At 35.5% G+C, this 27,367-nt stretch overlaps 1 protein-coding gene and 1 long non-coding RNA gene across 2 annotated transcripts; both read left to right on the top strand.

Annotated features, from left to right (window-relative positions):
* Positions 1–7,425: 7,425 nt before the first annotated feature.
* On the top strand, positions 7,426–9,085 carry LOC135831586 (uncharacterized). The gene is made up of 5 exons (XM_065344185.1): positions 7,426–7,757; positions 7,846–8,028; positions 8,113–8,316; positions 8,400–8,492; positions 8,734–9,085. Exons 1-4 carry the CDS (start codon positions 7,599–7,601, stop codon positions 8,481–8,483), a joined length of 630 nt encoding a protein of 209 aa, XP_065200257.1. The 5' UTR covers positions 7,426–7,598; the 3' UTR covers positions 8,484–8,492; positions 8,734–9,085.
* Positions 9,086–13,694: 4,609 nt separating this feature from the next.
* On the top strand, positions 13,695–26,918 carry LOC135831581 (uncharacterized). The gene is made up of 3 exons (XR_010556202.1): positions 13,695–14,059; positions 14,629–14,816; positions 25,484–26,918. It is a non-coding gene; the product is annotated as an uncharacterized LOC135831581 (long non-coding RNA).
* The last annotated feature ends 449 nt before the right edge of the window (positions 26,919–27,367 follow it).

Below are 27,367 nucleotides of genomic sequence, written 5' to 3'. Positions count from 1 at the left end.
CAATCTCTTTGTTGGCGTTGGCAGTACTGGGAGTAATCTCAGCTTCGATGCGATACTTACCTGGCTGTTCTTCTTATCCGGGTGCTCTCCTGTTTACTACCTCGTTGATTTAGTTTATAGACGCGACTTCGATGATATTCTTGATTGATGATATTTTTATACTTTTATAACGAATATATTTCCGTTTATTTCTCGATGTGTTTATTATTATTCGAATATACGATTAGTCCTACATGGTAGACAGAAGCGTAGGTTTCAATTCGTTGCTTGTTTTTTAACATTTCGGTAGTGATTGTGTACTTGTGTAAACTTCATTCGGACAAGATGGAGGCTATAATAAATCCTATAGTGGATCGTATCAAAGCTGAGCTGGAAAGTTTTATGCGATCGACAATCAGTGTTCCTGTGAGCAGCTCAGTAAGTAATCAGATTTCTAATCCGATTTCGAATGCGAATCCGATTTTGTTAGTGGGCAATTTGCCAAACTACTTTTTCATGCCGCCACCACCACCACCTCCGGTGACATCTGCTGTTCCGGTGACTTCGGCAGTTCCGATATCAGTATCAATTACATCCAGCGCATCTGATATGCCGCGACTTACGGTGACAACGTTTAGTAAACCTGCTGGTCGTTATGTGACAGCTCATAAATTGGTGAATTTACATACCACTGCTGCAAATGTGGTTTCGAGTAGCACCACATCCGCATCTTTAAGGCAACCTATCATGTCAACGGGTGCCTCCGCAGTACCGATGCCACCACCGGTGGGAAATATTGGATGTGCTCCGCTAACCTTCAATTCTATGTTCCCGAATATCGATTATAAGCTGACGGAGAAAAGTAGCTACCGAAATTGGCGGCAGATGCTGTTTGACGAATTAAGAGTACGCAGACTTAATGATATTGTGGATGCTTCAGTTCCGCGACCGAATACAAGATTCGATGACTCCATTCGGAAAGCGACTACTCGTTTACTCATAGTAGGTCGCCTTGACGAACACCACCAGCGTTTAGTCGAAAACATCAGGGAACCGGCCGAAATCATAAAATGGTTGGATAATGAGAAACTGCCAATATCGGAGAACTTACGAGAAGCTCTCTTTCAGAAAATCACGAACTTACGTTTTGAACCGTTTATTGACGAGCCGTCGAAGTTTACCAGGCAATTGGAGGATTTATTCGAACGAAGTAAAGAAGCAGGCATGGTGTGGACGGACGATTTCAAAAAGAGTATGCTGTTACATAAAATAAAGAAGGCGCGCAGCGACATATCGATGTCCAACCGAACGAGTAAAACCAACTACCAGATGATCAAAAAATGGCTATGTGACGAAGAGGCGACTGAGAAGGAGCTCAAGGCAGTAACCTCAACGGCGGCTTCAACAGGGGTTCATTTTGCCTCTGCCAATTCTTCGAACTCGAATGGAAGAGGAAGAAATTTACGAAACAATCGACGTGGCGATAGACGTGAACAAAACAACGATCGACGTGGGGAGCGACGTGAACAATACGATGATCGAGATCGACGTGGCGATAGACGTGAGCAATTCGACGATCGACGTGGCGAGAGACGTGAACGTGAAGACAATCGACGTGGTTCCTATCAGCGCAATTACGACTTGAGAGATTCCTATCAGAACCGTAACTCATCCGAAGGCAACCATTATGGAAGGTGTCGAAAATGTAACATGAGAGGTCATGCGATGAAAGACTGCAAGACGAATGGGTCTTATTGCTACTGCTGCAGAAAAGTAACCGATCATATTGCGAAGAACTGCCCCGAGCGTAAATCCGATGAAAAGTCTGGTAAATCTGGGTCCGGTCAAGGGAAAGGCGATAGGGGTGGAAAATCTATGATGGTCCGAGGCGATAGAAATTTCGAATTAAATTCGAAGTATTATTATCCTGACGACTGCCTTAACTCGGCGGGTAAGTGTTTCATGACAGCAGTACTGTCAGTCAATTTTATAATCGACTCTGGGGCAAGTTATCATTTGACAAATGAGCGGCGAATTCTCTCCAAGGTAAGAAAGTTGAGTAAACCAGCGGTAATAGATTGCGCTAAGAAAGGACAGGAGTCTGTTCTGAGTATAGAGGAGTTAGGTGAGTTTCATACTTACACTGTTTTAGGTAAGCCAATTACTTTTACAAATGTCTTATATTCTTCAGAAGTTTCTGAAAATCTGCTGAGTTTACGGCAGCTGGTACAACAAGGTGCGACATTTGATGGAAGTTCGCTATATTTTTATATCAGAGATGGAAATTCTGGTGACATAATTATTAGAGCTCAGTTTCAATCTCCGTTCTGGGTCAGTGATCTGCGTGTTCGTAATCCAAATGAAGTGGCTATGTTAGCTAATGCTGATGGAGGAGGTCCAAGTCCAACGCTTCAGACGATTCGTGAAAACTTGGGTCTTCTATGGCATACGAGATTGGCGCACGCTTCGCTAGGTTATCTTGAACTATATAAATCGAAGATGGCGATTTTGAAAAATGTAACTTTTGGTAAGGATATTATGGATTGTCAACCTTGTGCATTAGCTAAGGTTCACAGGAACCCTTCGAAGAAGAAACGTCAGCGGAGTAAGATAGCTTTACAACGAGTTCATTCTGACGTGATGGGCCCTATAACACCTCTATCATTCCCAGGTAAACGTAGGTATGTGATAACATTTATAGATGATTTCTCGAGGTTCGCAATGGTATTTGTGATGTGTTATAAAAGTGATGCAGCTGACTGCTTTAGAAAGTACTTAGATGAGATGCGTAGAATGTTGGGAAAAGATGTTAAGGTACGGTACTTACGTACGGACGGAGGTACCGAATATTCAGGTGAGATGGGAAGGTTATTGAAACAGGAGAAGATTGAGATAGAGGTAGCTGAACCGGATACCCCAACTCATAATGGTGTTGCAGAAAGAATCAATCGGACTTTGCGCGAAAAGACAACAGCGATGCTGAGCGATTCGGGAATCCCAATGTCCTTGTGGGACCATGCTATATCTCAGGCTGTTTATATCTACAATCGAACTCCTCACAAATCGAACGGTTTTAAGACACCTTATGAAGTATTTTGTGGTGAAACTCCTGATTTATCGTTTATACGCCGGTTTGGTTGTCTGGCCATTCCGAAGAAAACTAGAGAGGATTATGAGAAATTTGATGAAAGAGGTATTAGAGGTGTAGTTTTGAACAATACTAGAAGTGGTTATCGAATTTTGTTACCTTCGAGGAAAATTATAGAACGTAAAGATGTTGAGTTTATTGAAAATATTACGTATAGAGATTTATTGAAAAGTAAAGATGTTGTTTTCGATTTTAGTTCAGACGAAACTGAAACTGATATTAACTGGCACGACACGGTAGAACGAGAAACTACCAACGAAGAGGTAAGTGTAGAAGTACCCAGCAAGACTTCTGGTGAATTGAATGTTGTCCCAAGTACTAGTGGTCAAAACGATGACTCTGATGAATTTGACATTGAGAACGTCGAAGAAACTGTGATTTTTGATGACTCGTCTAACGATACGTTTTTAGCTTTTGATCGTGTTACAGCATTACGTGCATGCTTACTCGAAGATGAAAAGGATCCAATGACTTACGCTGAAGCTTTAGACCGTACTGATCGTGAGTATTGGATAAAAGCCATGGAAGATGAAATGGCGTCTTTAGAAAGAAATGATGCGTGGGATTTAGTTGTACCGCCCAAAGGGGTGAATATCTTAGATTCTAGATGGGTATTTTGTAGGAAAACTAACGAGAATGATTCTTCAATACGATATAAGGCACGTTTGGTTATACGTGGATTCAAAGATAGAGAAGTGTACGATATAGGAGATGTGTACTCTCCGGTGGCTAGTAAACACACAGTTAGGGTAATTCTTGCGCTTGCAAATAAAGAAGGTTGGTCGATTATTCAATTAGATGTTATTACTGCCTTTCTTAATGGCAGATTGAAAACTACGGTATATATGCATCCGCCTGAAGGAATGGAAGTTGATGAAGGCCTGGTTTGTGCTTTAAAATGTGCTTTGTATGGGCTCAAGATTAGTCCGTTAACTTGGTTTCGTAGGTTCGATGAAGCAGCCAAGAAAATGCAGTTTACCAATCATCCAAATGAGCCATGCGTGTATATCTGGCGAAGGAAACATTTGGTGGTAATTTTAGTACTTTATGTAGACGATTTCCTAATCACAGGTAATTGTAAAGATAAGATTGTTGAGACGATTAGACGTTTAAAAGAGGAATTTCAAGTAAAAGAGTTAGGTTCTCCTAAAAAGTTTCTTGGTTTGGAAATTGCTAGATCGGAAGAATATCAAACGTTGACTTTGACTCAAACTAGTTTTATTAATTGTGTGTTGAAACGCTTTAACGCGTTGAATTTGCCAGCTGTTCATACTCCAGCTTTAACTCGAAATTGTGAAAAGAAAAGTAAGTCAGAGAAGAAAACACCGGAATGGAATCCTGGTAAGCCTACGCCTGGCAAGTCTTTGTTTAGGGAAATTACTGGCTCGTTATTACATCTAGCCAACGGTACTAGACCAGATATTATGTTCGCTACGAATGTGCTATGTCAACATCAAAGTAATCCTCAGCCCGAAGACTGGGAACGTGCTCAGAGAATTCTTCAGTATCTGAAAGGAACGGCAGAGCTAGGGCTAACTTATAGAGGGGTGATTAAGAAAGAAGGTGTATTTGTAGATGCGTACACCGATGCGTCGTTAGGGACTGGAGAAGAAGGTTGCTCTATTACAGGCTATTTTGTGCGAGCGTACGGTGATCCGGTTGTTTGGCGTACGAGAAAACAGTCGGTACCAGCGGGTTCCTCAGCTGAAGCGGAATATTTCGCTCTATCCATGTGTTCGAAGGATGCTGTCATTACGGTAGATTTATTAGAACGTTTAACGAAGAATAGACATGGACCAGCTCTCATTCATAGTGATTGTCAGCCTGCTCTCGCTATCGCTAAAACAACTGGAGCTCCCAAGCTCAGGCATATAGCTAAACTCAATTATCACATAGTTAGAGATTTTGTCAAGGGTAACAAGATTATTTTGAGATTCGTTAAGTCGGAAGATCAGCCGGCTGATGCCCTCACGAAAGCTCTTGCCTCAGGTCGATTTCAAGAACATTGCAGCTGTCTGCTCAATATGTAACATAATTTTTGTATTTCAGGCCATTATTAATTCGAAGACGATAGTTCCATTAGTTCCTATGTTTACGATGTACGTTATTGATCTCCGCCTCTCCGCTAAGATTAAAGGGGTGTGTTGGCGTTGGCAGTACTGGGAGTAATCTCAGCTTCGATGCGATACTTACCTGGCTGTTCTTCTTATCCGGGTGCTCTCCTGTTTACTACCTCGTTGATTTAGTTTATAGACGCGACTTCGATGATATTCTTGATTGATGATATTTTTATACTTTTATAACGAATATATTTCCGTTTATTTCTCGATGTGTTTATTATTATTCGAATATACGATTAGTCCTACACTCTTCATAAGAGATTGAGCTATCATACTTCAAAATTTTACTACTCCATATCCCCTCCATTTGTTTTAATCATCTTTCAAACTTTCAATTTCCTCTCCTGAAAAATTCACGTTCTTGGACATACTCGGATTTGGCATTAAGGTAACGATATACTTCTTCATATTTCCACCGGCTCGATATCGTAATGACTGCAGATTAATTCTGGCGGCATCTCTGCCCACTTCGGTTGTTGTACCATAACGTTTTTCAAGGGTTTCGATCATTTCGAGGGCAGTAACACAATCTTCAACGCATTTTACCGTTCTTTCATTTAGATGCTCCGCAATAATACCCATAGCTTCGTCGTTGTCCCATTTAAATTCGGAGTATTTTTCCAATTTACTTCGGTTTCTTTCTGTATCTGCTCGATATTCTTTCTCTTCTTTGGAGGTTTCAATCGTATATAACACACGTGCTTTTCGCAATGCATACTTTATTCGGATTTTCCATTCATGGAGATTTTCACCATCGAATGTGAATTTACTCATGTCTCGACTTTCGGCTTTGGATGACATTTTTCTTAATCGATGCGATCAAAAAATTAAAAAATTGAACTTCTGCCGTCTTGAATACACGTGACACGTTTTGGAGGGAAAATTTTAAATTTCCGCGAACTGGTATGTAGACGATTTTGCGAGAAACTGATGCAATTTCCCGATTTTCGACACACTAAACCACGCGATTCGCTACCATATTGAATTAATAAACACGAAACTCGTCATTTTCCATCATATTTAATTATATAAAAACATAATTACGAAAAGTAATTAAAACCATTAACGGCATAAAAAGCACAGAGTAAAAGTATACGATGAGAATCGAATATATAATCAAACCACAGACCAACAGTTTAGCGCTAAAATTTGAGTTACTTATCACTTACACTTATCAGTAACTAGGGTACTCAAAAATGGGTATGATCAACGTTACGTCAGCCATTTTAGTTGTCCCACGTCGTTGTGTACAATCGATGTTGTATAAGTAGTGTGAGTAAATCTTAACCAATACCACCTATAGTAAAAGGCCTGAGCGCTGTTTTGTGACGTCATCGCTACTTGGTAGTACTTACGTATCTAACATATCATAATACACTATAGAATTGAATGAAAAATGCACTCAAACGAATTAAATCCTGGGAAAATTTTATTTTTCATATTTTATCTACATGAATAATGAATTCATGATCATGTAGGAATGATTTTAATGAAAAAAAATGAAGAAATTAGGTTATAAACAACACTGTTTTTCAACATTAAAGATGAAAGTTATACATAAACTTGACAAAATTATACCTTTTGGCGGATATTACAACACTCACTGGTGAAATATAATTAAATAATCGTCGAATCTTGTCAAAATCCCACTAAAATCATCTAATTGGTTTGAGATGTTGATGGTTTCTTGATTCTTGATTAGATAACCTTATCCATCCATTGTAGTTGGATGGTTGTATTCACAATGCAGATTTAAAACGCATTTTAGATTATATGGTTCACTATTCATTTCACTGCGATGTTATTCCAGTAAAACACAGGCACTAGTACACATCAGTTTTCATTTTTATTCACTTCACAAGATATCTACACATCCGAATCACACAATGTCACAACACAAACAGATCGCGAAAAATTCACTTTGTACAAAAATAAAGTAATCCAACACCACCAGTAGTTGAAAACAACAATATCTCATCACTACAACACATTTTAGAACAAATATTAATTAAAATGTCATCATTTTATTAACGTTTTTAACGAAAGTTTTACTCTGTTTCACGAACTCGCCATTTAAATGTACGTTAAAATTCAAATGGTAAACACAATCGAGTCATCTACTAGTGGTGACGTCAGAAGGTGATAACGATTCAGCGCTCAGGCCTTTTACTATAGGTGGTATTGTCTTAACTGCCTTGACGCCATTTCTACACTCGGAGCGTGTGCCTGTGAGAACTGAGAAGTTGATGATTATCATTTTGAACTCGAAGAATAATTATTGCTTTATTATTTTACCTTTTTGGAATTCCTTGCAGTTTTTTAATTGAGTAGTGACAGTGATATATCTGATTATGGTTTATTGTGCGGTTCCGGGTTGTAAAAGTAGGTATGGCAAAAGTACGCCGTATAAATTTCATGTTTTGCCAAGAGAAGAAAATCGTAGAAACGAATGGATCAAATTTAGCCAACGAACGAATTTTGAACTATCAAAGAGATATTACTTTTGCGAAGTAAGCACATGCAGTCTTTCGTTAATAGTACCTATGAGATCTAGTTGGTGTATCATAATCGTATATTGTAAAATCGTGTATTTTTCAGCTACATTTTGACAAAAACCACTATGAATTGAACCGAAAAGACGAACTGAGAAAACTAAAACCCAACATCGTTCCTACCATTAATCCTCCATCTTCTGAGGACGTCCAGCGTTACAAACAGATGATCGATTTATCAAAAAAAAAGAAAGGAAATACTCGTAAGCACGAATCAACGATCGAAATTGTGAGTTGCCTACACAACTTTTCTTACCTGGTTCAATTTTATTCTCTTAACTTATTATATGCCAGAAACTCGACATGTTCACAGATATATGACGACCCATCAACTGAAACTATAAGCGAAATCATGACTGAAACTATTTCAGACGCATCGACTGTAAGCCCTGAAATCAACGATTTTCAAAACGAAATTGAAAAGTCACGAAATGAAAATGATCAACTACGAAACATGATTTTAAAAATGCAACTTGTTCTGGAGCGACGTAAAGCTAATGAAATTAATTATTTGAATGTTGGTACTTTACCTGTTGCTAATATTTTTTTCATTTTTAATTCGTAGTACCCTGAATGTTCATTTGTTTGTATTTTTTTTAGGAAAATCAACGACTTCGAAAAGAAAATCAAAAATTACAAACCGAAAATACTATTCTGAAAAAAGCTCTTGCCCGTTTTGCGTAAACTCTGATTGTGAGTATATTACGTACCTATATATTTTCTTATAAGTAAATCCAGGAGGACATTTTGATAATAATATCGTAATCGTATTTTAAACATAATGTACCTGGTTGAAAATTAGATTGTCATTTTGCGGAGCTCGTTTCTCCAACACACTTTTTTGTACCTATTGTATGCTTGTAGCTTATTTTACATAAATCATTAATCATTTTAATCTACGCAGCATAATGATCAATGTATCATAATTTTTCAGGATGTTGATAAAACTTGTCCTTAATCCAACAAGGAGCAACTTCACCATCTGAACTGCTCGACTTCTAAGCAGTGCAAGCCATCATTAGAAGACAGTTCTTACTTATTATCATTTTGAAACAATGATCAGCTTAAATCTGTATAAGTAACGTGAAGTTGAAAGCCTTCAGATAAAATTGTGTTTTGTTGAGTGACAGAAAATAATTTTGTGACTCTATGATTGTTACTGCTCGATAGGTTCATTTTAGTACCTATGCATATGAATATGATGTTGCGATAATGTGTTGAAAAATGTTTGCTGTGTAATAATTACGTGTTGTTTTTATGAATAAATTGTGTCAATATGTTGCATATTTTCAGTCAAATTTTTTCGAATTCACGTTATTTTTATTCAAATAAGTGTTTTAAATGTGATGAGGCTGGCTGAGCTGTAGGGTATGGTGTCAGCAAAGAAAAAGAAAAACCAGTCTCTGAGACACATTTAAAAAGTGATTAGATTGCACAAATACGTATTTCTGAAAATTTTGCATAAGAAATTGTGTTTTTGATGTCTGAGCTTTTCATATAATAATTACGGCTATCAAAAGGTAAGTTCGTGACCTCAACCCGCCGTCCTCATTCCTCAAGAAAAATAAAATGAGTGAAAAATTTGAGTTACACCGACTAATAAGAGCACAAACAGTAATTAAATGGTACAAAACGATGAAAATTTAATAAATTGATATTTGGAGCAAGATATGTTATTAAATTTACAAGTTTGCAGGCAAAAGGCAAAGCTGAAGTAGCATTTGATTTCGACAAAATAAAACCTGTTTGTCAGAACTGCTTGAGTGCTTGAGGTAGGCATTTGCTCTGAGAGTAAATATGGTGTTACTTTACTTTATATAGGCCATAGGGTGTATGATTTGTTATCAATTCTTTTCAGGCACGGTTTCAGATATTATAATAATCATTTTTTTGTAAAAAGAAAAATCCAAAGTGAATAATTGTAGTGAAAAGTTTAAATTCGTAACAAAGTTGAAAACTTCATGTTGATTGCGAATTTTAGAATGATTTTCATCGATGCTTGAGATTGAGAAATCTGAAATACACAAATGTAAATGATATTAACTATTAAGTATTAAATTTTTATTAATAATAAATTAATAACTAGGTAGGTACCTATATTTCTCGTCTGTCCGCATTTCACTTATTGTTTTCTGTTTCTAGTCATTTATAATGTATTCATCTTTTTACAAATACACTCTTGAAGTTTAGGTACCTTATCATTTTTTAACAAATTAATTGATTGTGAAAATTGTTAATTTTTCAGAAATCTAACCAACGTTCTCTTTGTTAGTCAATTTTTTGTACCATTCTTTCCAGAAAAAAAAACATGGATACCTACTTGCTGTTGTTTTCCAAATCCATAGAATTGTATTAATGTATTTACCATATTTCCTCACTTTAAAACTACAATTCTAAAAAAAAAAAAAAATGGAAAGTCATTTGATACGAAATAACTCAAATAATTTCAAACAAGAGATATTCTCGAATAGGTGTGTTATTTTCGCAATAAAGACGTAGGTACGGAGAAAACGAAGAAACGACTTTGACTGCAAAGGGATGATTTCCGGAAAAGTTCATGAAACTTTTCAAGGTTGAACGGGATAACGCACTCACATCCAGAAAGAGATTGAAATAAGTTTGGCTTTAAAGGGCGGTGACATTTCTACGAGCGGTCCCTTGGAAATTTCAAGTCACAAGAATTTATTTCAATTAGTGATAATTATTGATGAAAATTTCAAATTTACAAACACACACCGTACACCATTAAAAAATTAAAAATTCCCAAATTGGATTATTTATGTACTTAATTAGAGCGGAAAATGAATAAAATTCTTCATTTAGGTAAAATACCTATACTTAATTGAATTGTGTCTGTCTTTTAATCTTATTTGCAAAATATAAAACGAGAGACAAGCAAATAGACACCTTCCCTCTATTATTAATAATTAGAAACGAAAAAACGTATTTGATGTTCTCGGTCAAAGACCCGGTAGACTTGAGCGTATAGTAGCAATAACCCTCTTATGAGGATACGCAGCATTCTCAAAAGAGCTTGTTTTCCCCGGTCTTATCCTTACATCACAAGTTCATCGTCTCCAAACAGAACAGTTACAGTTGCGCATTTTACGGTTTGTAAAAAGGGATCATTGTACATTAAATTCGAACACGTGGTAAAATTTAGAAAATAAAATTGTAACTTTGAAGTTGGTTGGTACCTATATGATATGATTCTTTGAGAAAAAGTTTCAACTTTAGTAAATTTTGTTGGAGAAAGTGTCTGCATTAATGTAATAGAAGTGTAGGTTTACCCTTTTAGATTATTACAATACAATGCTTCAAAAAAATTTCTTAAAATTTTTTAGTTCAAAAACAATAATTGTTAAAAAAGTAAAATTTTCGTTTATTTTAAAAGTTATAGGTAGGTACCTACTACCTACTTCATTGAAAGAAAATATGTAATTCATCAAAGCTGAGTACACTTTTGAAAAATTTAAGGTAAGAGGGTAAGTAAGTCCAAGTACGATGATAAATAATACTGTTGCTGCACCCTACCCCACACCCTCCCCAACAAAATCACACGTAGGTACATATTTGCATTTCATTTAATAGGCAGGTAAGTAAAAATGCTCTCATCTCTATTCATATTCATGTTTTTATAAATAAATTTGTCTAAAAAATTTTGTAGACGAGGTTAGATAGAAAAAAAATTAAAGTTCAAATTTGATTAAAAAATATAGGTACATAATTATTTTTTTAAATTTTCGAACAAAATTTTTTCTTGCGACAAAATAATTGGCAACGTTGAGTTTTTGGGCGGTGGTTCATTACTCTAATATTGGTTTGAATTTTTTGACCAAAGAAGGTATAAGAAGGTAAGGGATGAAATAGTAACTTGAAAGGCGCGCGCAAACGATCGATAATTTTCTTTTTGTACGAAGGAGGCAGCTTTTGGAGAACGTTACCCTTCTTTTCTGCCGGCGAATTGGTTTGATTTTAATTAAGTGGGGATTTATCATAGCTTTCCTTTTGGCTGATTCACTATTTTCTAAGAAATACATGCTCGATGTTCGCTAATTTTACATTTTAATGAGTAATTCTTCATTACCTCAAAGTATCCGTTTGATTTACCACCTTTTTTTTTTTTTTTTTTTAATAGTGAATTTTCCAGGATATTGTTCTATGCAGTTGGCTTTTTAAAATACCTTTAGTTCTTCTTTAGAAAGGCGGTATGCTGTTTTGAGTGCAGTGATACCGGCGATTTTGCGGCCCCACGTGATGATATTTGCGCTGGGCGTCAACTACGTATATCTTTGCTGCTGTTTCATTTAAGATTTATTGGAATAAGTTGACGCAAAATTAACGCCGGTAAGTTTTAGAATTATTATATTTAAATTTAAAATATTGTTGAGTACTGCATGCATCCTGTTTTAAATCATTCCATGTGCAATTTCCATCTCCACGTGCTAAGATGGTTTATTGATTGAGATGCAAAGCTCAGCATTTCTTTTTCTTGGTATTGTTTTTATTGTTCTTTTTTTTCACAATTCAATTATGAATGGTTACATGTGAAAAAAAGCTTGCGAGGTAATAGATTTTTTTCTATCAACCACACAAGTTTTATCAGTTTATATCTTCCGTTTGATTTTTATTTCACTTTATTTAAAATAATTTTTTCCCCGGTTTAAATCGACTAATTTGGTACAAAATCGAAACAATCAATGGGTTGTTTGTGAGTTGGGCAATTTTTATCATAACAAGCAGTTGTAACTTTTTTCTGACATTAAAATCTTGCTAAAAGTTCGAGTGATCAAAATTATTGTTCATGATGAATCCTATAAAGTCATATTTTTAGAGTTCCTTTTCAAGTTTTATTTTGTATTGGGAAGGTACAAATATTCGCCCAGTTAGGTTAATCTACACACATATAAGGAGCACCTAACGAATTGAAAAAAAACTTTTATTTGTATTTTTAAAATCAAAAACTTTTATTGGTTTTGGTTTCAAAAGGCGGGGGGGGGGGGATTTTATTTAAAAGAGTTAAAAAATGATCACAACCCTTCAAGTAAAGAAGAGTTTACTCTTGAATCTTTTTTCATGGGTAGGAACTTGTTCTTCTTATTACTCACCTGTGCTGAAATTAATAAAGTTGACTACCTACATGGAAATTCACATGATTTTAGAGACGAGTTTTTCAACTTCTGTTTCGTTCAAATTAGATTAAAATATTATACCTACTGTAATTTTATGTTCTTATTTGCAAGAAGATATCTTACAAATTTTTATTTTTAAAAATGAATACTAAACTCAAGTAAGTAATTTGGCACATATTCGAGAGTACCTAAGTTATTCTTTGAATATCTGGTAGCCAAAATGAAAATTTGTGAAGGTTTTTAAAATTTATATTCAAATTCTTCTCTGGAATGAAAATTGTAACGTAATCTAATGTTCTCTCAGTTCCCTGTGTACGAACAATTCAATCAAGACATGTATTACTGGCCTATTGGGTAAGGTACTGAGTGTGTACTAGTCGCATCGAGTCGCATACAAATTAGCAAAGCGTGTAATGCAAGTAGCAGTCAATTTTTTCACCATTCCGAAACCGTAGATCTAAAAAAGAAATTACCTCATTCCAGCTTATGTTACTTATGAGCCGGACGGAATAGGTAACTTTATTTTATTTTGATCAATGATCATGACTTTGCGATGAAATAATAGTAATGAATTATGAAACAATTTGGTGTATATTTAAGCGAGATTGTACGATATTTTTGAAATATTTTTACCTACAATTTTGATAAAATTATCAGCAAACTGCAATCCATAATGATTTCAAGTTCTATGTAATCTACATTTTAGAAGTTACGACTAGGCGGCTAGAAGTGAGTCTATCCGTGAAGGGAAAGGGTATGAAATAGTACGCGTGTGCTGGAACGAAAAGTACGAGTGCTTGTACACATTGTGAAGTTTAACAGCAGCCACATGCGCATTTTGTCCTTCTTCTTTTTACACCTAAACAAAACTCGAGATTATTCCAAAATGGCCGATGTGTTAGTCTATCGATTTGTTCTTTGTTAACGCTCCGTTCGCTGAACGCTGAACTCGAGACTCTCTTTCTTTTTCCCTCTGATATAATTATTCCCGCTTCATTCCTTCATGGTGACTATAGTGAGTTAGTGTGTGTGTATGTAGCGGATGCCGGTTGCCGGTTATTTCTCAGATTTAATTATGAATTAAAATCAGTTTAGAGATAAATTCCTGCTCATCGTTATTGTATTTTGGTGAGTATGACTATTGTTTATACATTTTACCGATGTGCGATTCATTAGAATCCAGTCAATTTTCGTTAACGGATCCGAGTCTCGAGAACATTTTTATTGTTGGAAACACGCGGTCGCCATGACGATTTTCATCCCTTGCATATCAAGGGATGTGGCGTGTTTGGAACATTTTACCATATTTTTTGGGTGCATTTTTTAATTATTCGAAACGTAGATAAACCACGTTATATTTTGAGAAGTCCTAGTCGGCGTGATTATGTAGGTGTTAGCTGTAGCATGTGTGTTAGTGTATGTCTAGCAACGGTGTTTTTTTTATCTTTGGGATACGCTATAGTATGGTGTTGAAAAAAGTGGACGAATTTTTGTAAGTAATCACTAATCAACGTGATCAACTAATTGATTATTTTCTAGTGTAAGATTATGTGAAGTATGTGTGTGCGTATTTGACTCTAGGTAATTTTGTCTTTATTTAAATAGACCCGTTGTCTGATGCGTATAATCACATTTTACTCATTCGTAAACAATGTATAACTAAGATCGGTGTTTTAATTCGACTGTTTTTATTTCAGCATCTTTCGCGAATAGGAACTTTGCGTTTTGGCGGCACAAGAAATTTGTCATCCGTTGATCATGAAGTGTTTCCGGTTTTTTGAGAAGCGCAAATTTTAGTGTGTACCGGCTTTGCGATGAAGTTTATCACGAGGAATCCAATAAGGAGCTACTTTTCGTGTAATCTCTCGAATGCGTTTATCACAAAGTAAGCCAATATATTCGATTTGAATTATGTTGAAACGATAGAATAATTTAATATTCAATTTGTTATGTTTCATTATCATACGATGATGTTTGTGTTTTTCAATGATTTCTTTTCACGAGGCTCATTGAGTGGTGCCCGTCGCATCGTATTTCTTTAGTGTTATGCGATGCGATAAGTGATCAATAGTTCGGAATAATTTTGGAAAGTTTTACTCTTATGTTGTCGATACAGCTCCTTGTATAATTCCATTTTGCTATTTCATTTCATATTACATGTTCCTGTTGTTTGCAAAATTTATTGACAAGCCAGTGTTGATTGCTTTGATTATTACTACCGCGTTTTTCACATATGAGCTGTAGTTTTTCCTCCAAACTACACGCAGAATATTATTGTGCAATTGATTTTATTTTATCACATCACCTAGCTTCTGTCTGCAGCCTATTTCTCTTTTTAATACCTCTCGTTATTCATGTGCTAGCCTGATTACTGATCGATGGTGCTAAATCTTCAATATTTCAAATTTATATAGAAATATTTTCCGATTAAATAAAGTTGTATTTGCTATGAGTCGCTTTGGAATTGGAAAATTACAGAAAAAATGTGCAAATTACCTTTCTTTTTTTATCATGAACAAAAAACAACCATGAAACAAAAAAATATAACCCAAGAAACTAAATTAGAAATTAATTTCACTCTGAAAATACATTTGTTCAAAAATCGCAGCAAATTTCAAAATTCTGTGGGTTAACAGTTTACAGTTTACATTGTACTTACTACATTTTTGGTGGATGAATCGATTAAATTTTTAATGTGGAGTGCTTACTTATACTGATTCGATGTAATTTCAGTATCTCACCTGTGTCATTGCTGGCTTGATAATATTATGCAAGTATTGTATTTTAATATCGAACATAATAATTTATTAGTAGTTTGTCAATGAAGAAATCCGAAAAGGAAAAGATGTGTTAGATAATTTTTGATAGAAAGATTCAATGAATTTTAAAATTTTTGTCTGAGGACTCGATGCCATTTTACGACGTGGAATTTCATTTAGCTGTATGTATTTTCATCCTTTTATATTCTCAGTTTCCGCGCTGTTGTGGGTAAAGCTTGCAGTGGTATCCAGGGTAAAATCATAGAAGGATTTTTAATTTTTGTTCATGATGGAGGGCGGAGCAAACCCAGATTTGTTGGCTTAAAAAATCAAAATTTGAGGTAATGTGTCTAAAATCTTTCGTAATGTGTGATTTATTTTTTGAACGAAGCAAGAACGAAAGTTTTATTTAAAAAATTGATTCTCAAACAGAAATGTTTTATTCCACATTTTCATCCGCAATTGGGGGGGGGGGTGAACTCAAAAAAACTGCAGGTGCACCACTGGCACTTCGAATTATCTTAATCGAATGTACTTTTTCACCATCGTTTAATTTTGCACAATTGCGTATGTATGTAGTATGCACTATGTACTGTAATGTCTGTAATGAATGTTCGATTCATTTGGTGTTAGGTAGAGTAGACGTAGAGGTACTATCGAGTTGTTCAGTCTGATTTCATTATTGCGTGGTCAGTCGAACAATTTCATATTGGAAATTTTTTTCACGTTCAATCAGACTTCAATGTATAATTTTTCGAAACAACTTCAATTTCATGTACTTTATTGGAATACATTTTGCTTAAGATTAGGATGAATCATTTATGTATTTTTTATTTATTTTCTTTTTAACCAATTTTTGAATTATTGTATTCGGTGAATGTCCCTTGTTTTTTTTTTTAATTCTTCGCTCTCATCCATGAATCTCATCTCAGCGCGATCTCTGTGTCATCTGCCTAGCTTGTTGGCTATTTTCGTCCTCAGATCGCGCTGTTGATTACGCAGTGCTGTTTCCTCATTTTCATGAAAGAGGTCGCACCTTTCTTTGTTTTTAGTAAAAGTGCAAAGATCTGTGCACACTTTCTGGATAGTTTAGAGTTTTAGAATACAGACTTTCGAGTTTTTGTCGTCAGCTCGTCACGTACTTTTTAATTTTTTTTATAAATTAAAAAAAAAAATTGGGGTGTGAGTGTTTGTGCAACAAAGGCTATAGATCAAAATTGAGAATCAATTTTCGTGTTATTTTTCTGCAGTAGCAAATGTTTTGTATTGTATTATTTTAATACGAGTTTTTGGTTCAAGAAATGATTTTTTTGGTGGCGTTATTCTGTATATTTCATGAACCAGAACGCACTTATTTCCTCCCATGATAGTACTACTTTTCTCATTCTGTGTTCTGAATGCTCTGTTGCTCTCATTTGGAAATTTTTATGAATTGACAAATTTTTTCTGTTTGTGATTTCGTTCTATCCCTCCCCTGTAGGGTTTGCTGTTTTAAGTAATTCCCACCAAAAGAACAGCTACATACATTCTATGTATCATTATCATTTGAATTCCACCTTGCAGTTGACTTTGGGTTCCATCAAAATTAATACCAAGAAAAACCCTCCTCGCGCCTTTTTTGAAGGAAAAATAACAAAAAAGTGCATTCAAGTATTAGAAATTCTGATGCAATTTTTGGAAGCAAATTATTGAAAGCTCGAAGTTATGCGATTTCAATTTTATCTGTTTCGTTTGATCTGAACATTTTTTTACATCGAAATCTTATTTTGACAGTCGGTCATCTGTCAGTTTGTTCTCGAACAATTCACTTTGGAATTGAATTCGCTGTTCGTGAATGTAATGCTGCGAATGCAGAATTCTCATTTTTGTCGATTATGGAAGAATCCCTGTGAAATTCGATTCGAGAAATGCTTTGAAAATAATGTCAATCAGAAACAAAATATTGTCGTTTTTGAACGAATCATTTGGAAATCTGTTCGAAAGTGAATGGAACGAAATTTTTCTGAAATGATTTGATCTCTCACATGCTATGCTGAGTATTATATTTTATTTCCACATCTCTTATTCATCATTTCAAAAATCAAAAAATCGATTTAGTAATACCCAAATTCTTATTAAGTAATGAAAATTTATGCGTATTCGGTAAAGATGTGATAATGAAGTAGGTATTGTCCTTTTTTCTCTTTTCAGTTTTCCATATTAATCGTGGATTTTTTAATGTTGTCATTTTATTAGGTTTTATGTATTTATTTTTCTTTTTTTTGAGGGTGAAAAAATATTATATTTTATTTATCGTAACCTTAGAAAATTTCGGCTTCGAATGGGATTTATACATCGAAGTTTATTTTTCTCGAAGGGAGAAATGATGAAATTATTCGCGTAGAGTGACGTTATTCGGATTATAATTGAATCCAGTTTCGTATTACAATTATTTACTAATCCATCTTTTCGATTTCGTCGCCTCGTACGAAATAATAGGGTGTTTCACGTTTTAGGACACGCATTTTGTGTCTCATATCATTATAATGTAGTTTTCCCTGGAGTTTTAGTTTCAATTTTAAAGCGATATGGTAAAAGCTATTATTTACGCACCCTTTCGGCTTTCGTATATCGTCGTCCGCTACCGCCATCTTTACTCATTTTTCATTTTTATCATATTTTCTTGGCTGTTAGGCGGGCAAATTCACGTGTGTTTATAGAGAGGTGGTACATGTGTAACAATTTAAAACTATCGTACGGTCTTGTTTTTGATTAATGTACGACTTTGGGTATTTTCTTTCTCATTTCACGCGTAAAAATTTGCCATTGGTAATCGCTGGAACGAAATTTTCGACACAAATGATCGAGGTTCACGTTTCATCTTCTTATATACGTGAACATATTTATCTGCTTCGCGACTCGCAAGTGTCTATTCAGTTGCTAAGCTTCAATACTCGAATCGAGGTGTGAAAAGGGATTTTAATTGTTGAACAAATCGTAACGCTTTATTATCTTGCGTGAAATTTGATTTCTTACCAATGTTTTGTCGCACTTTCTTCAGTAATACTAATATGATTAAAATTCGAAACATATTATCGATCTCTACCGTATGTGCAGAATTAATCGAAATTATCGTATAGTTATCATATTGCGAAATTAAGGTAGGAAAAAGAAGCTATGTAAGACGACGATGAAGTAGGTGTTGTTAATTTGGAAATATGGGTGACTGAAAAAAAAATCATATGATTTTCCCTCGCATGTCATTGGATTTTGGTAGCATGACAATTTTTCATATAAGAATTGTGTCATTTGTATATGTGTACAGATGAGAGTAGTGAAAGATTATTAAAATTACCGTCTCTCGAAACACGTAGCTCCAAATGTTTTGGATCATATTCTCTGTCGGATTTTTTTTTCGCCTTCATTGTTGACAGATGGTAGTATTTATTTTTTTCACTTTAGTTTTAAAATCAACGTAAATATGTTTATTCGCCTAGTTTTACGTGGAAATAAGGTTATTTTTAATTTGTATGAAACGAATGTAGGTAAGGTACCTGTGCGTTACTTATGCGTATAGATGCGAAATGATGATGATGGGTACATACCTGGTACCTACCGATTGCGTATCGATATATATTAATACTACGTGTATTGTGCTTGAATGGTTTGAAAAAAAGAGCAAAATTTCGCAGAGAATATGAACGAACTGCGAAAATAGGTGTATTTTTTCGTATACCACAAACAACTGGTTAGAATGGTCACACAGCCGGAGCAGGTAGCGGACTTTTTTTCCGATATTTTGCCCTCTGGTTACACCGCAGCCTGCACTTGGGTATATGTTGTGGATGGAATAGAAAAGGAAAAAAAGTGTTATTTTCGTGGGATCGAGAAGACGAAGGAAGTGCAGTTGTCAGATCTGTCATTACGTGTTAAAATAAAGAAAGGAGCGGTCTTATGTAGCAGAAGCAGCACCGACCGCTGCTGCCACTGCCCTTATGTGCTCTGCTATGTGTATGTGCTGAATACTCGTATGCTGCGCTTATATGTATTTTTTAGTATCTGTGCCTTCTTTGGCCTATCAAGTAACGTGGTCGCATTCGTGTACCGAACAACATGTTGTTGTTAAATCAAATGTTAACGCATTTGTTAAAAAACCCGTTTAATTACCAGTATCCGCAGTTTTTATAGCGTTTATTGATCGATGACTGATTTGGCTCTGTTGGTTTGAAAAATTACCCGCCTGTCTGTGGCATAGATGCATGGGATGGGAGTGTAGGAAGGGCTTTGGTTTATTCGTATACTTGGTTAAATAACTATATTTTCTCACTCAATATGCGCGTGTGTGTGTCTTACTGTCGCTATGTGACATGCTTTTACAAGTATTGAAAACAATTACCAACACGATAATATGATCTCAACTTGTATAATGGTTTCATCTTTATAATTATATCATCCCTTCGAGTTGCTCGAGTGTTTTAGAAAGGGTGGTTTACCAACACTTCCTGCTTCCTGCTTTCAAAAGCCAAGTTGTTAGAGAAGGTCGTCGTGTTAAAAGTTCCACATAGCATTATCATCAAATTAATAACCTTTGCTCGTGTGAAAATGTAGGGAAAAGTTGTTTGACAGTTTTTACTGTGCCAAAAACCGAAATGGGATTGGTATCAAGAGTTTGAAAAACATTCGCGGTTGATTCATGGTCAACTTTGCTTAAAATTTTGATTGTTCATCTATTGTTTCCTAGGTTTTACAGAATTTATAAAAATTGAAATTTCGTTCAAAATTGAGGAAAAAATGAAATTTTACCAAATTCACCTAGAAAGCTGCAATTTTGTTTAAATTCCATTTTCGATCTCTCGAATCGATTGCTGATAGTTTCAAACCGTTTTTAAGCCTCCAGCGGATTTTCACATTGTCCAGTTTTCGAAAAAACACTGTAGGTCGAGTGAAAATTATGGCCCTTTCGATTGATTCAGGTGTATACAAATCCTTTCCCGCCGATTCAAATCCCAAATTTCTCCGGTGATTATTTTTGAAAAAAAGCATCGTTTGCGAATGCGTACTTAATGCCGTGAACGGAAAAATCTAAAATTTGGTTTATGCCTCATTTTCGACCTCCACAGTCGATTGGTTATGGTTTAGAACCGTTCTAGAGCTTCTAGCGGATTTTGGTTTTTTTTGAATTTTTTTTTCAAAAATTACGAAGTATTTGAGAAAATTTGGTTTGCAACTGGAACAAAAATATTTTGAAAATACGTGCCTAAATAGGTAGAATGGGTCCCAAATATAGGAAATCCAAGTTCATAAATGTTTCATTTTTCATTCTATTTTTTTTTTTTTTTTCGAAAACTGGAGGATCCGAAAACCTGTTGAAGGCTTCAGAACGGTTTGAAACCATCACAATCAAATCGGGAGATCGAAAATGAATTTCAAATCAAATTTCAGCTTTTTAGGTCAAATTGTTGAAATTTTGATTTTTCAACATTTTATACCAAAAAGAGTAAATTTTCATGAATATTAAGTACTCGTAGTTCAAAAATTTGCCCCAAATCAAGGTGGCCTTATCAGACGTTCCTGCCTTATTTCATTCTTATTCGTATCAACTGATGCTCCTGTAATTCGCGAATGAGGTCAATTTCATAAAGTATCTAATCTTTCTGAGGGGTCGCTGAAGGAAGGGAATTGAATTCCTCTGGAGGTTCTTCAATTTTCAACCCAAGTGTCTTGAGTTCAAGCTCCAGAGAGGATTAGAAAATGCTTGTGCTTCCATCTTCCAGTTTACTTTTTTTTTAAAAGCATCGAAGAAGTTTCTTCAGTGACTTCAAGAGCTTCCTAAAATCCTTGGAAAGGTCTCCAGAAGTTCTGGAGGACTTTCTGGTGTCCACTTTCAGAGATGGTACTGCCTCCACGCCTTTTATTCATCAATTCATCGATGATCACACCTCTGAAATGTACGTTGAACAACTCACGCGAATAGTTGACCAAAATGCCTCCGACTCGGGCACCAGCTTCTCAATTTTAACTTTGGTGCCTTCCTAGGAGGTCTCGAGCCTCGTTCCATGCCCGTTCTAATGCTTGGTATTCTCGCTTCGTGATATGTTTTATAAAGATCGAAATGTATCAGAACTCATTGTCAGTCTTCGATCGATTTAGTTCAGAATTTTTTTTCCTGATAGATTGCCAATTTTCACTCGTTTTTTTGGCGCTAATTTAGCGAAATACTCGTACCTTCGTACGAATGAGTATGTTATTTTTTGCATATCATTTTACGTGTGTATGTAATACGTACGTAATCAAATGAGATTAATTTTCATTTTAATTGACGCGATGTCTCGAAGTAAACGATGCTGTTTATCGAGTTTAGATCTTCTAGATATGTTTACAAATATTCGTACAGTGCGACAACGTACCTACGAAGAAAGGCGAATGTACTGAAATTCTTTACTGCACGAATAATAAAATTGGTAACATTTTTTTGTACGAAGTTGTTTACCCACTTCCAAGAACGTCTCGTATTAAATTTGTTTGGGATCTGCTCATCTTGCAATTCCCCTAATGAGTCTTCTTTGCTAGAGAAAAATAGTACGTCTCGAGCTTGTTCATTTCTAATGGCGTAATGCCACTATACTTCTTGGATTTTCTCAGTACAATCATCGAGCTTCTTTCGATCAGCTATTTTAATTAGTAATTACCTACTCTACATTGTGGTTCGATATTGTCTTATATGATTAATTGCAAATTTTTTTCAATGTATTGTGTCGTCTGTAGTCAAGGTCGCGTTGGTCGTAAAATTGATTCGTCAGCTTTTTTCGTACTCATGCTCTTGTTTCTTTCGTTACGATTAGTCAGTTCTGTAAATGTACTTTTCAAGAGTGAAGCGAAGAAATTAGATCGTATTTTTCTTATTCAACACGCTATGGTCGTTGATTCTTCACCCTAAGTTCTTTTAAATTGTGTCTAGAATTTGATCTTTAAAAATTCTACTTTAGAAACAAATAAATGAATATTTAATGGGTCCATATTAGGCAGTTCTTTTTTTCTTATGTAAAACCTTATGCAAGGTGTCCCGAGGAAGAATACGATTTTTTTCCTTTCTTTAGTAAAAGCGACTTTTGAACGACCCTTGCTTCATTTCTTCATCCTCTCCCCCTCCCCCCTCCCCAACTGCCTCTAACGTTCCTACAGTACAGAGCTGATTTTAACTTGACTTAATTCTACCCTGGTATGTACCGACTCTGAGAAAACTTCCCCATCCTCACTCCTCAGAGATTTTTGGTGAATCAGAGTTCAGTGAAGTCAGTCATTTTGAAATGTAGCAGGTTGAAGTTCTATATGTATGAAGACTCAGGGTGTCTAACAGGTACTGCAGGTACTGCAAGTACTGTAAAAGTACTGCATTGAAATCCTCGGTACTGCAAGTACTGTAAAGTACTGCATTTTGCCTGAAAAGTACTGTATTTTTTCTCAAAATCAATGATTTAAAATTTTTTTAAAAACCTCAAAAATGAATTAATTGGTGAAATTTTTTTTAAAAAAATGTCATTTTGTACCTCAAAAGATGCAGGGTGTCCACAAGCCTGGAAAACCTGGAAAAGTCAGGGAATTTCGTAATTTTCACGCAAAATCCCTGGAATTTTGAAAAAACGATCAATTGCAAATTTTAGATAAGGACCTGTTATGAAAGGAAAACATTATTTTTTAATTCTCGAACCACAAATTTTCAAAAGCTTTTGCCCTCGCTTCGCTCGGGCTTGTTTTCTTTTCTTTTTAAAGAACCAGATGAACATTTCTAGATAATAAAAATCAAAGTTTTAAAGCCAAAAAATAAACTCTTCTCATTTAAAAAAACCTCGTTTTTAAGCATCTAGAAATGAAAATTTTCAAAAGTTCTCGCTTCGCTCGGATCAATTTTTTTCTCAATTTTAAGATGAACAAATTTCACATTTTGATGCCTCCAAAAAACCATAAAAGAAAAGAAACATTTTCAAAAGTTATTATGAATATTGTAATCAATTGGCCAAACTTGATGCATGTTTTATTCATTTATTTATTTATTTTTAATTTAAAAAGTTGATGATCAAAGTTGAGCTGTTTTTTATATCCGAAGAAGTATCCAGTTTGAAGAGAAGCTTAAAAAAAAATACACCCCCCAAACAATTTTTTTTTCTTTAACCAAAGTATGGGGTAAGCATAGAAAATTGAAAAAAATAGTCTGGAAAAATGGAAAAATTGGTCTGGAAAACCTGGATAAGCCAGGGAAAATCATTTCCAGAAATGAGTTATAAAATCTTTTTGCAATGTGATTGTGAAAAAACCATGATTAATTTTTTACTTCTGTAATTTTGATTTGTTTCGATTGAAATACTTTTAATTTTATCGACAAATTCCAACTGGTTCAAAAATATAATTTTTTTTCTTGGGGGGGGGGGGTGTAAGCTGGATAAAAAAATATAAGGTACTGCAAAAGGTACTGTAAAAGTACTGCATTTCTTCTGAGAAATTTTGTTAGACACCCTGAGACTTGACTCGAAAAATGAATCTATCTCTTGTAAAAAAGATCGAAATGAAAGATATGTTTTTTTTTACTCCACCCAATAATCATCAGATAGTCTAGATGCGATTCGGCAATTCTCGTATCGAAATGAATTTTGAATACAAGTAATGGTAATTGAAACTGACGTGGTGCAAAAAAACACACGCCCATCATTGTCGCTTCGGTGAAGAACTCGCATCTGATCGTTTCTTCTTGTAGGTACTCGTGCAGTTAGACCTCTACCTTCACCTTTTCTATGAATGTATTTCATAGATGAATCCTTCAATAGATAGTTTTTTTTTTTGTATCTTGGTTCCTTTACGTATTCATTGAAAATAATAACCGGAATTTTTGTACCACCTTTACACATTGCCCGAAAACTACTGAAATCGAAAAAAAAGAAGACATTTAGGTACCATCTCGGTTTGAAATGAAACCGATATTATGCAGATTGAAAATAACGTTGAAAACTCTTACGCTTCTCTTGTTCGATCGGTTGGTCTTGAATCTAGATCGCGTAGATTGCCTCTGTCTGTGACGCTGACGAGAGTATTGCGTCACCGAGTGATTTTCCTTGTATTGCACCAGCAGCAGTCTGGTTCAGAGATGAATTGATGAACAGAACACGTGTTCGAGAAATAAAAAAGCGTAGTTAAGAGTATTTAAAATGCGAATGTGTGTGTGTATGTGTGTTGGATAGGGTCGATAGAGGTATGTACTTGTACGTGTATAGGAATTGGAGATGAGCGAAGAGTGAATTGTGATGTGTCGAGAGGGGAGCGGATTTTCAAAAGGATTGAATACCCTATGACATAATGATGACGATGTTGAGTAGCGTACTGTAATGTATGCGGGTGTAATGCAGTCGAAGAAATAATTTTGATATTGTGTTTGGATATTTTCAATGCGACTGTGCAACTCTGCATCGAGAGAGTAGGCTATTGAAGTGTCTCGTGTGTCGCATTCTTATGAGCATTGGGATGGTTCTTATGGTATGCCGAATGAAGAAAAAAAAAGTATTTAGAACGAGATTGGTTCCAATTCATCTTTTAATAGAGCAATAGCATGATTGATGAAGCTAAAGTTGAATCTTTTCGGGGAGCAAAGCTTCAAAAGCTGCCTGTTTCATTGCTCCCCTTAAAGCTAGCTCCTGACAATGAGTGAAAAGTGACTGGAGCTTATTATTTATGTATCGTATCTAGTATGTACTCATGCTATGCCTTTAGCATGTGCATATATTGTTGAAAATTTAATCTTTTTTGTCTTATATGTTTTTCTGCGTAGATCACGAAGCGAGAAGAAGTACGTCAGGTTCGGCGCGCTGTAAGGTAAAAAAATAACGAAGTACTGGCGTAATAGTATTTACGACGATCACGTCGCCCATAGATAACATGTGATGGTAACACCGGACATTTTCTGATATCGTTGTATTATTCAGAAAATGCTGAGTTTACCAACATTAGTTATCGAAGAATAACGGATACGCGGCCGTAGCGCAGCCATGCTGACAGACAGGCAGCCGTTGGTCGAACGAGTTGCTGCTGATGCGTGTGATTTGTGACGAACACGCGACGACGACTGGGAAGGCCCTAGGCGAAGACCAAGGCGATTGCGACGTGTGCAAATACGAGTATACCTGCCACAGTGAGACGATAGTGACGGTGACGGTGACTGTGACTGTGGCCGGCGATCAGAATACGTGAATACGAATACGCGTAGTAAAACGATCATCTCTCGCGGAGGACGTTTAAATGGAAATATCGAGGTGGTAACTTATCGCTTTCTTGATTGTTTTTAAAGTTCAAGAAACGGAACAGTTACCGCTTTTCATTTCCTACGATGACCGAGTGGAGTTGAAGTTGGAGTCAAAGTCGCCGTGTGCGTATTGACGAGGCGGCGGCGCGGCGGTGGCCGTGGCGCGAGCGCGTTCGCTATAAAACAAGCAATAAGAAGATGAGGAAAGTAAGAAAAGAAAAAAAAACCGCGCGTATCGTCGTCAGAAAAGCGGAGTATTAAATTTCAAGAGTGTAGAGAGAATCGGCATCGCACGGATATGTATTGTGTATTCGGAAATACTGGGTGGTAACTTACCGCTTTCTTGATTTCATGTTTTATTCAAGAAAGTGAATAGTCACCGTCTTGTGTTCCGTGCTAAGTATCGTGTGGCGGAATTGGAATTGGAATCGCAAGTGGAACCAGGAGGAAATATCGCGCCAGGCGCGACCATGTGGTGTCAATTGCGAGAGCACGACAAGTGCAGAGCGCAGAAACAAAAGGGTAGGTATTTTTAATTGGACATTAGCGGTGGTAACTTACCGATTTCTTGACTTTTGCTATGCTGTTCAAGAAACGGAGTAGTTACCTCCTGTGATCGTCCACGTGGTTTCTTCGATGGAGAATTAGATATTTGTGTAGAAATATTGATAACAATTATTGTACTGAATGTAAAAATATGTATTATTCGTACAGATACTGGCATAATTATGATTGTCTATAGTGCATATCTGTGTAGACGCCGCCGTATTTCTTTAGCATTAATCTAAGTTGTTTATTGTTACAGCGGGTCGGAGGTTTTTTTATAGTGTTTATTTTAAAATACGTTGAGATTATAATTAGGTACCTATATTTTGATAAGTTATATAGGTATCATTTACTATTACATATTGATGTAGTTATTCTGACCAAATGTGTCAATAAAGAAATTGAAGAATGTCTTTAATCGAATATTTCCTTTTTTCTCAAATACTTAACACCCTGTGTTTGTGAGGGTCTTGAAAATTAACTCCTGCAAAAATTTTAGATGCAGGACATTGATTTGAAGAAAACATTAATCCAGCTACTGAAACTGTTGTTGACTACTGCATCACATCATTCGAATTTAAAAAATAGACCTATTCAACGTTGGTTCAAGGACTAAGACTGTTTAGAAATGGACGTTTTCAAATTTTTATACTGGAGATCTACTTTGAGCTCGAAAATCAAGAAAGTTGCTGTCTGGCCTTTTTTTTTCAATGAGAAATCCTGTTTTCAAAAATGAAATTGTCAAAATTTTCACTTTTTTGCCAACAATTTCCAAAAAGCCTCATTGCTAAAATATTCAATCTTTGAACAAAAAACTGTTTTTTGCCAAGATTATAAAACTCACTTTTTTACAAAAACAGTCAGAAA

The sequence above is a fragment of the Planococcus citri genome, chromosome 1 (assembly GCF_950023065.1).
Source record: "Planococcus citri chromosome 1, ihPlaCitr1.1, whole genome shotgun sequence".
In the NCBI taxonomy this organism is placed as follows: domain Eukaryota; kingdom Metazoa; phylum Arthropoda; class Insecta; order Hemiptera; family Pseudococcidae; genus Planococcus; species Planococcus citri.
The sequence above is the reverse complement of the archived record's forward strand: the minus strand, read 5'-3'. Positions and strand labels throughout refer to the sequence as shown.